The sequence below is a fragment of the Pelobates fuscus genome, chromosome 5 (assembly GCF_036172605.1).
Source record: "Pelobates fuscus isolate aPelFus1 chromosome 5, aPelFus1.pri, whole genome shotgun sequence".
NCBI lineage: Eukaryota > Metazoa > Chordata > Amphibia > Anura > Pelobatidae > Pelobates > Pelobates fuscus.
The window spans coordinates 303,862,370-303,873,646 of NC_086321.1; the positions used below are offsets into that span (position 1 = coordinate 303,862,370).

General features: G+C 41.4%; 1 protein-coding gene across 1 annotated transcript in view; it reads right to left on the reverse strand.

The window, feature by feature from the left end:
* MADCAM1 (mucosal vascular addressin cell adhesion molecule 1) overlaps nt 1-9,039 on the reverse strand; it is a 53,251-nt gene extending 44,212 nt beyond the window's left edge. The window contains exon 1 of the mRNA XM_063457339.1: nt 8,985-9,039. Coding sequence (XP_063313409.1) covers nt 8,985-9,033 — 49 coding nt within the window. The 5' untranslated portion in view covers nt 9,034-9,039. The remainder of the gene's footprint in view (nt 1-8,984) is intronic.
* Nucleotides 9,040-11,277: the final 2,238 nt, after the last annotated feature.

Below are 11,277 nucleotides of genomic sequence, written 5' to 3' on the forward strand. Positions count from 1 at the left end.
GGGCCCCCACCCGCCGCTCAGGGGTGGGGGCCGGGGGGGGACATTAGGTCCCCCCCTCATTGATCATTTTAGGGCCCCCACCCGCCGCACAGGGGTGGGGGCCGGGGGGGACAGTAGGTCCCCCCCTTATTGATAATTGTAGGGCCCCCACCCGCCGCACAGGGGTGGGGGCCGGGGGGGACAGTAGGTCCCCCCCTCATTGATCATTTTAGGGCCCCCACCCGCCGCACAGGGGTGGGGGCCGGGGGGGGGGTACAGTAGGTCCCCCCCTTATTGATAATTGTAGGGCCCCCACCCGCCGCACAGGGGTGGGGGCCGGGGGGGACAGTAGGTCCCCCCCTTATTGATAATTGTAGGGCCCCCACCCGCCGCTCAGGGGTGGGGGCCGGGGGGGGACAGTAGGTACCCCCCTCATTGATAATTTTAGGGCCCCCACCCGCCGCACAGGGGTGGGGGCCGGGGGGGGGTACAGTAGGTCCCCCCCCTTATTGATAATTTTAGGGCCCCCACCCGCCGCACAGGGGTGGGGGCCGGGGGGGGACAGTAGGTCCCCCCCCTTATTGATAATTTTAGAAAGTGAGCTGAGCTGTCAGTCAGACAGCTCAGCTCGCGAACGCGCATTCCGCGCACATGCGCGGTAAAGCGCTCAGGTTCTTCATAGGGCGGCATTCAATGCCGCTCTATGAAGAACGCGATTGGTGCAGCGCGAAGCCGTCCCATTGGGCCCCGCGATTTCGTCATTTTGACGAAAAAGGGGGCGCGGCCTAGCGGGGAGCTCGGCGCTGGAACGGAGGTAAGTTTTTAATATAAAAACACCTCGAAATTTATTTTTAATAAATGAAAGTACATATAAAAGCAAGAAGGAAGGCTGGGGGACCTGTCTTTCTTGCTTTTATATGGTGACTATAGAGTCCCTTTAAAGCTACTAAATAGAGGTAATAGCAAGATAGTACTTGGTAGTAGAACTAAACCGTTTTAGTGTTTAATAAAAAAGATTGGCTTAAGTAGCATACAGATCCTTTTGGTAAAGGCCATCTGTTGATCACACAGCATAGGTGTCCCATAGTATCCCTTTGGTATGCAGAGTATTTTTAGATGGATCTCAATAATAGACAGATAAATGAGGCATCTAGACAGTAATTACAGCAGAGTGAGCTGACACTTAGAAAGTAGATGTCAGTTTTCTCAGGACTGGTGAGGAATATGCAGGCAGTTTGCCATGTATAATGCTGAACCAGTGGAATAAATATTCCTTAGATGCTAATCGCTGTTGAAATAGAAACTAAAACAAAGTTGTATTGAGTAGTAGAACTAAAGATTAGTAGGGGGATTAGCCAAGGTCCCAATCTGAAAAGCTTATAGTCTAGATCTATAAGGACTAAATCAAAAGAGCATGAAGTGTCTATTTGTACTACTTCTTAAAGGATCACTATAGTGTCAGGAAAACAAATCGGTTTTCCTGACGCTATAGTACCCTGAGGGTGCCCCCACCCTCAGGGTCCCCCTCCCGTGGTGCCGAAGCGGTTAAAACCCCTTCAGTTACTCCCCTTCTTCCACCGCCAGGCTCCCTTACCTCTCCTCCCCTGCCGCCGTCAGCTCCCCCGTCTGACGTCAGCGGAGCGCAACGCGCGCTCATTCAAAGTGTCCATAGGAAAGCATTTTTCAATGCTTTCTTATGGACGCTCTGCGTGATGGAGGCATAATATGCCTCCAGCGTCGCTGATGCGCCTCTGGTGGCTGTCCGGAAGACAGCCACTTGACTAGAGGCTGGCTTAATCCCAAATGTAAACATAGCAGTTTCTCTGAAACTGCTATGTTTACAGCAGGCAGGGTTAACCCTAGAGGGACCTGCCACCCAGACCACTTCATTGAGCTGAAGTGGTCTGGGTGACTATAGTGTCCCTTTAATATGCAGTGTTAATCAGTAGGTCTCAACATCTCAATGATAAATGAAAACTGCATCTAAATATTAGTTGCTGCAGAGTAAACTAACACTTTCTTGGTGCTAGGGCTAACATCCTCCTGTGCCTTCGAGGGCACTTGCCGATAGTCCCACTGAGCTAGTGAACGCTAGTATTAAATTGTTACCAAATATTAGATGAAAAAGTAAATAAACTAATAAATGAAACAGCACGGTAGCAGGTCCCTGTGCTAGACTCTAGATCATAAGAATAGCACACTATATACCTACCTTACACAATATATTTGCAACCCTCTGTGAGAATGTATTTTTGCTATCAGACCTGTGCCTTCGTTGCACTCACATCGCTTTAACCACTGTATCACAACTCAACTATGAATTCTATGTGTCGTTTTTGCTCTAAAATGCTTTAGATTTTAGAAAGGGCGGTTCTCACAAAAGCTTGTCATTCCAAAATTCAGTTGGTCCAATAAAAAAAGATATTACAAGATGCAAATTTCATTTGCATCACTGGACTTATACGGCTGCTATATATTTATATAATCTCCAGAAACCTGCACTCCTATATTACTGTGCCCAGAATCTATCAAAAAACAATACAAATTATTCAAAAATATAGCACTCTTGGGACTTGTTAATAAAAATAAAACATAACTTTTATTTGCTCATTAGGATATGTGTCAACATTTTAGTTTTATCAGGAAGTTTTGTAGATAAAACTGAAACGCTGACATAATTTAATGAACAAATAAAGGTTAAGTTTTTATTTTTATTTTTAATAACAAGTCCCAAGAGTGCTATATTTTTGAATTGTATGCCAAACATTTTTATTTTATTTTAAAGAAAGGGAAGTTAAGATTCTGCTGATATTCAAAAAAGAAGGAAGGAAGATCACTTTCTTACACAAGGTGACCGCAAATAAAATACATGTGACATTGATTCCGAAGAAAGAGTTAATGCTAGTCACCAAACTTAAAGGACCACTATTGGCACCCAGACCACTTCAGCTTAATGAAGTGGACTGGGTGCCAGGTCCAGCTAGGGTTAACCCATTTTTTTTTTTTATAACCATAGCAGTTTCAGAGAAACTGTTATGTTTATATTTGGGTTAAACCAGCCTCCAAATCCTCTAGTGGCTGTCTCACTGACAGCCGCTAGAGGCGCTTGCGTGATTCTCACTGTGAAAATCACAGTGAGAGCACGCAAGCGTCCTTAGGAAAGCATTGATAATGCTTTCCTATGAGACCGGCTGAATGCGCACGCAGCTCTTGCCGCGCGTGCGCATTCAGCCGCATGGGAGGAGAGGAGGAGGAGGAGGAGGAGGAGGAGGAGGATCGGAGGAGGAGGAGAGCTCCCCGCCCGGCGCTGGAGAAAGGTAAGTTTTAACCCCTTTCCTCTCCCCAGAGCCCGGCGGGAGGGGGACCCTGAGGGTGGGGGCGCCCTCAGTGCACTATAGTGCCAGGAAAACGAGTATGTTTTCAAGGCACTATAGTGGTCCTTTAAGCCCTTAACGGCGGTTGTGCTACGCCGTCCTTGGGGTCCCAGGTCTAAACGCCAGGGGGCGGCATTACTTACCGGTCGCCGGAAATCGTGGTGTGGGGACTCAGCTGGCTTACCAGGGAGTCCCCTTCCTTCTGTTCCGGCCCCCCTGGGCATAGCCGTCCATGTCAGTGCCAGCAGGGGGAATGCATGTAATGACAGGTACTCCCCCTGCTGCCTGTAAATAGTAAAATAAATGTTAAAACAGTTTAAAATTAAATTATATATACTTAGATCATATATATTTATTATATATATTATCTTAGTATATATTAGTATACACACACAGTCTAAGTGTATTTTAATAATATATATATATATATATAATTTTATATATATATTATCTAAGTACACGTAGAATGATATTGATTAAATATATAATTATCATTATATATATGTATATATAATATAAATATGTAAATACATTAAAAAAAAAAATATATACATGTGTAAATTCGTTCTAACTGTATTTTAAAATTAATATTGATATCAAAATACATGTAGAACAAAAGAATACATTCTATATACAATAATACAATCTATATACATAAGTGTGTGTGTGTGTGTGTGTATATATATATATATATATATATATATATATATAATATCTCTCAAAAAAATACCGGCACTCTAGGCTTTGTTCATCCGATTTATTTTTGGTGAATCCAGAGATGTCAGCGTTTCAGCTCCCGGTCGGAGCTTTCATCAGGACACATTTTTAGTAGGAGTGCAAGAGTTTGATCGGTTTTATATATATATATATATATATATATATATATATATATATATATATATATATATAACAATAGAAAAAATACCAGCACTCCTCGGTTTTCCAAATTAAGCTTTTTTTCTTTTAATCCAATAAACAAATTCGACGTTTCAGCTCTCTCTCAGAGCTTTCATCAGGACATATACTGTATATATATGCACACACACACACACACACACACAACCCTGTAACCTTTGAAAACACCATACAAACCTGTACATGAGGGGTACTGTTTTACTCAGGAGACTTCGCTGAACACAAATATTAGTGTTTCAAAACGGTAAAATGTATTAGAACGATGACCGGTACTCCCCTTGCTGCCTGAAAAAAGCAGTTCCCCTGCAGCAGCTCCGGCCACCCAGGCCCTCCAGGGCCATGTGATCACCATGATCACATCGACGCAATAGGACTCTAGGAGCTGCCAGCAGGGGGACTGTCTGAGCTGTCAGGCAGTCCCCCAGGCTGCTAAAAAGTAAAAAAAAAAAATAATTATAAAATAATTATATTATACATGTACAGGTGGTCCTCATTTAGCGACCTACCTTTTTTATGATGGCTCGCACTTACGACCAGGCGTAAGTGCGAGCCGTCGTTGGGCTTCCCTGATCTGGTGCGCATGTCTATGTTCGGGGAAAATTACCAGAACATAGACAAACGCACCAGAGCAGGGAATCCCTTAACTCCTCACTTACCGACCGATTCGTTCTACGACCAGGTCATAGGAACGGAACACGGTCGGTAAGTGAGGAGTGTCTGTATTATATATGTATAATATAATACAGGGATAGGCAACCTTCGGCACTCCAGATGTTGTGGACTACATCCCCAATAATGCTCTTACACACATAATGCTGGCAAAGCATCATGGGAGGTGTAGCCCAAAACATCTGCAATTCCGAAGGTTGCCTATGCCCAATATAATATCAAATAATTATATAATTTTTTAATACATATATAATTTCATTATAAGTGTAATTTGAGATATATATATATACACATATCTCAAAATGCACTTATAATGAAATCATATATATGTATAATATATTATAAAATGCTTTAATTATAATATATTTTACATATATAGGAAATAAGTGTGTGTGTGTGTATGTATGTGTATGTATGTGTATGTGTGTGTATATATATATATATATATTATGAAAAAACATAATAACTTTTGCCAGCATTTGTGACTAAGTGGCTACTACAAAAGGCTGGACATACCCCATTTTGAATACCCTGTGTTGTCTACATTTGAAAATGGTATGCCATGATGGGGTTATTTCACATTCCTAGGCTACCAAATGGTCTCAAAAGGCAACACAGACCCAGCAAACCAATCTGGCAAACTGAATTGGACAAGCCCTATATTTAACCCTTTAATTTAAAACACCATAAAACATGTACATGGGGGGTATTGTTATACTCGGGAGACTTTGCTGAACACCAATATGAGTGTTTAAAACCGTAAAACCTATCATGACGATGAAATCCCCAGTAAAAGTGCAGTTTTTGTGTAAAAAAAAAAAATACAAAAAACAAATAAAATCGCTAACTCTGGCTAGTGTTTGTGATTAAGTGGCTACTACAAAAGACTGGACATACCCGATTTGGAATACCGTGGGTTGTCTACTTTTACAAATGGTATGCCATGATGGGGTTAATTTTCATTCCTGGGCTGCCATACGGTCTCAAAGGCAACATAGGCCCAGCAAACCAATCTGGCAAATTTCAATGTGCAAACATGGAAAAGGGGAAAGCCCTACATTTGACCCTGTAAGTTTGCAAAACCATATATTGGGGGCTTTTGATATCTCTTGATACCTGTAGTTCCCCTCTGTCAGTTGGGGCCCACAGTTAGTTAACAGTTAACTAACTGTGGGCCCAGACTAACAGGAGAGCTATGAGCAGTGGTCAAAGTGAGTGCTGCTCATAGCCTTTAAATGGTGTGGTAGTGTAATTTTAAAAATAGTTTTGGTCCTCCTAGCCTGGTACTGACCAGAGTCGCATACAGGCAGCAGAAATGTGAGCGGAGTCTGCTTGTTGGCTAATATTGTTTTTTGTTGCTTTTTTTTAAAACAAGGGCTGGGGTTTAGTAGAGATGGGGAGGGGGGCTAGGGTTTAGTAGAGGAGGGGGGGCTAGGGTTTAGTAGAGGAGGCGGGGCTAGGGTTTAGTAGAGGAGGGGGGGCTGGGGTTTAGTAGAGGAGGGGGGGCTGGGGTTTAGTAGAGGAGGGGGGGCTGGGGTTTAGTAGAGGAGGGGGGGGCTGGGGTTTAGTAGAGGAGAAGGGGGGCTGGGGTTTAGTAGAGGAGAGGGGGGGCTGGGGTTTAGTAGAGGAGGGGGAGGCTGGGGTTTAGTAGAGGAGGGGGAGGCTGGGGTTTAGTAGAGGAGGGGGGGCGGGGTTTAGTAGAGGAGGGGGGCGGGGTTTAGTAGAGGAGGGGGGACTGGGGTTTAGTAGAGGAGGGGGGACTGGGGTTTAGTAGAGGAGGGGGGTGGCTGGGGTTTAGTAGAGAAGGGGGGTGGCTGGGGTTTAGTAGAGGAGGGGGGCTGGGGTTTAGTAGAGGAGGGGGGCTGGGGTTTAGTACAGAAGGGGGGGCTGGGGTTTAGTAGAGGAGGGGGGGCTGGGATTTCTTACAGAGGGGCGGACTGGGGTTTAGTAGAGGGGGATGCTGTTTTTTTTTTTTTTTTATATTGTTCTTTTCAAAAAAAATTAAGGGTTTCTTTTTTTTTGCCCGTACTAGCCTTTGAGTTTGACATGCTTGGTGTAAATGCTCTCCATCTCATGTTGCAATCACCCAATACACAGTGCTTATATAGCACTCTATACTGTGTGAGCTATGAAATCTCTCTGCTGATGTTAGTACTGACATCAGCAGAGGGAATTCCCTTTAGAGGTGAGAGTTTTCTGGGCCACATATTGATAGGCAGCAGATGAAAACGGTAGCCCTGTAATATGTAGAATTCAGAAGAAAGTGTATACGATTAAGAAATTTGGCAATGAAGAATCCTGCAGAATATGCATTATACATACTGCAGGGCAAACCTTTTCATGCATTTTCATGAATATGACAAAATTATGTGTCCCAGTAAACGTGGTGGATCTGGTCACCCTGACTATAGGTCAAATTATGAATAGCATTATGGATTAGAATAGAGTAATATTATAGGTAGTATTAGTTTTGGATTATAGGTAAGAAATGGGTTAAGATATGGGTAGCATTACAGGTTGAATTATTAGTAGAGTTATGGATTGATATTGGACTAAGGGCTGGATGAGGAGTTTGATTAAGGTTTTGTCTAGGGTTAGGATTAGAGTAAAAGGTACACAAGCACACGTGTAGGATATCATTGCCCAGTGATAAGAATAAAATATGCTTTGCAGGTGTAGTCTATGAATATCCACAAACTACGTGTGGAAAAAAAATAACAATTGTTATATAATGGTTAAATGAATATTGTCAAAATGCTTTTCGTTACATCCCTGTGGGATTTAGTTTCTATAAGTAGATACTTTTGTGTAGTGTTTTTTTATTCTGTGACTACTATAAAAGTTGTAAGCTCAAAATGCAAACTTTTGGAAAGTTTTAGTTTTTAAATCTGTAATTCATTCTTTGCAGTATTGCTTTATAACCTAAAAATCATGTGACACCCTAAACATATTGGGAATTTTGACAATAATTAGTGCATATGTTTTGAGTTACTTTTCTTTATTTGCACTTGGTGTGAAGAAATTATTAAATGTATAACTGAAAAAGTGTTTTTTCCCCCCATTTTTAATATTGTATTCCTATTTAATTTTGCATTATGTATACATATAGGTTATCACAAGGTAGACCAATTTCTCCTTTAACCCCTTAAGGACCAAACTTCTGGAATAAAAGGGAATCATGACATGTCACACACGTCATGTGTCCTTAAGGGGTTAAACAATGATATTTAATATGTATGGGTGCACCTAAACAGAAAGGGGAACATTGTGGCGGAATTAATGCTTGGCAAAAGGCATCGGTCCTCAAGGGCTTAAGAAAGTTAAAGGGACACGATAGTCACCAGAACAACTATAGCTTATTTAATTTGTTCTGGTGAGTAGAATCATTACCTAAGTATATTAATACTACATTATTTAACTTTCTTTGTAGGGCAATTGGGAATTTAGTGCATAACACTGTATGAAACTATGTCACAATGTAAGGTTAGGGTTAGCAAAACATAATAATATTTGTACTCCTTCAGAATATACATAAAAAGCTTACTTCGCATAACATATGAAAGAAATCAATTTAATTTTATTCATTCTATTGCATTTTACATATTCATTTTAAAAGGCCAAACTAGTATAGAAAATTGCTGACTTAAATGCTTTTTGAAAATCATTATTTTATTTTTCTCTTTTTAATTTTAGCTAACTAAAACCTGCATATCAAAATTCAGTTTTTAATTTCCTACAATTTGAAGTTAAGTGAATAGATCCCATAGTACTATAAGCTGAAATAAACCATTTAAATCCTTGACATTCAACCTGTCATACATCTGTATTACTGCTGTTGATTCAACAAGAAGATGAAAATCAAATGTGAAGCTATTTTGTGCCACAAAATGAGAGGAAAATTCAACAAGCTAATGTTTTATTTTTACTAAGCATTAAGCAACTATCTTGCATTTAAATGAGTACTTAGTAAGTAGATCGCCTTGTTATATCTACTCTGATCTGCTGTAACAATCTACATTTAAGGTTCTGCATGCTGCTTGAACTCACCAGTACACAGAAGTGCCATCTGGAGTACGATCCTGCAAGTCTGAGCCATTGGATCTGTTCTGTAGGCTTCTCTCAGTGGGTGTCCCTTCCTTTATGTGCAGGCACTTTTATCCCTTTGAATTATATATCCCTGTGTGACCTTGGTTTGTAATAGGGAAACTTTCAGTTTCAGGGAATCTGAGGTAAGAGGAGTTGCATTAAAGGAAATTACATGAATGGGGTGGGGGTTCCCAATTTAGTTTATGAAAGTGTTAACCTCTAACCCCCAGCATCTATTTATAAATCATGTAGTACCTTATTTCCTACACTACAATTCTGGAAAGTTGCATGTTTTATTACAATGAAGTGATCTTTTCCCAGTTAAGTAAATAAACGTTGACAGACATTGGCGTGATGTCTAAATCAAATCATTCTCTTAATGCCTTTTCTGAATAATTATAAAGCCCAATATTAACTTTGAAAAGCTTATTGGAAAATTGTAGCAGTAAACTAAGCAACGTCATATTATTAAACGTTTAGTTGATAGATGTTTGACAGAAGTCTTAAATGGCCCATCTAAGCAACATAATCTCTACAGCTCAGCTAAATGGTTATGTTGATAATAGCCTTTTTCCATTTTCCCATAGTTTGTGGACTCTGTCCCACAGTGCTCTTAGCTTATCATTGCCTCCAAGGTTAGATGGAATTGATACTGATAAAAATGCATATTCTGTCAAAATGCCTCCAAATAGTTTAATAAAAGAGAAGGTATGACAACCATAGACTATTGGCAACATAACCACTACAGTGAGATGTAATGTTTAAGTTGCTTAGATTCCCCTAAAGGAGTTCAATAGTTGAGTTTTTGTGAAAGAGTTGTACTGGTGATATTTCAGGAGATTGTTATACATTTGTGCTAGTTTTGTCAAAGTATCCCTGATTCCCTTTGTGTGGTGATATGTGAAACTTTAATTTAATCTTTACTCATGGATGATATAAATGGAATAATGGACTAGTAGTCTCCCTCTTTATATGTAATGCAATAAGCTTGTTTTCCTTCACTTTATAATAGCTTTAAAGGGTTAGTGATTATGGTGCCAGGAGCTTCGTGGATCTGTCAAATCATTCACCTCTGGTCTTACCTCCTTTTCTGATGTATCTAAAGCAGAAGTTAATATATATATATATATATATAATATTTATTTGTTGTCGGGTAACATAGGCTGATAGTACAGTGAGGACTATGTGTAATTATATATCTAAAAGTTCGTTGTGGTGTGCCGAAACCGATGAGAGGTTAGGCCTGTTACAAAGAGGGCCCCCCTAGCTGTGAGTATGTTATAAAAATGGGAGAGGAGGGTGCACAACATTGATTCAGTTTCTCTGAAACTGCTATGTTTACATCTGAAGGGTTAAAACCTGGGGGACCTGGCACCCAGACCACATCATTGAGCTGAAGTGGTCTGGGGGACTATAGTGTCCCTTTAAGACAAACAAATATTACATCCTATCACTAAAACACAATAAGACCAGTCAAACAGGATGCCCAGCATAGGCGTGCGCAGCCTATTGCATTAGGGTGTGCACCCTAAAGCACAAAGACACGCCGCATGTGCATACATGTATTATATATACACACACACACATATATACACTGCTCTGTGCTGTTAGTGTGCTGTGTGTGTGTGCTGTTAGTGTGCTGTGTGTGTGTGAGGGTGCTGTTAGTGTGATGTGTGTGTGTGTGTGAGGGTGTTTGTGTCGGTGCTGGTAATGTGCTATGTGGGTGAGGGTGTTTGTGTGGGTGCTGGTAGTGTGCTATGTGGGTGAGGGTGTTTGTGTGGGTGCTGGTAGTGTGCTATGTGGGTGAGGGTGTTTGTGTGGGTGCTGGTAGTGTGCCATGTGGGTGAGGGTGTTTGTGTGGGTGCTGGTAGTGTGCCATGTGGGTGAGGGTGTTTGTGTGGGTGCTGGTAGTGTGCTATGTGGGTGAGGGTGTTTGTATAGGTGCTGATAGTGTGCTGTGTTTGTGTGTTTGTTAGGGTCCTGTTACTGTAGGGTGCTGTTTGTGTGATGTGTGTGGGTGTCGTGTATTTGTGAGGGTGCTGTTTGTGTGTGTGTTTGTGAAGGTGCTGTTAGTGTGCTGTTTGTGTTTGTGAGGGTGCGGTTAGTGTGCTGTGTGTGTGAGCGTGCTGTGTGTGAGGGTGCTGTATGTGTGAGGGTGCTGTATGTGTACTGTATATGTGTGGGTGCTGTATGTGTGAGGGTGCTGTATGATTGGAGGGATTGTGGAGGTGGGGGCAGATTAGTAAATATCCCC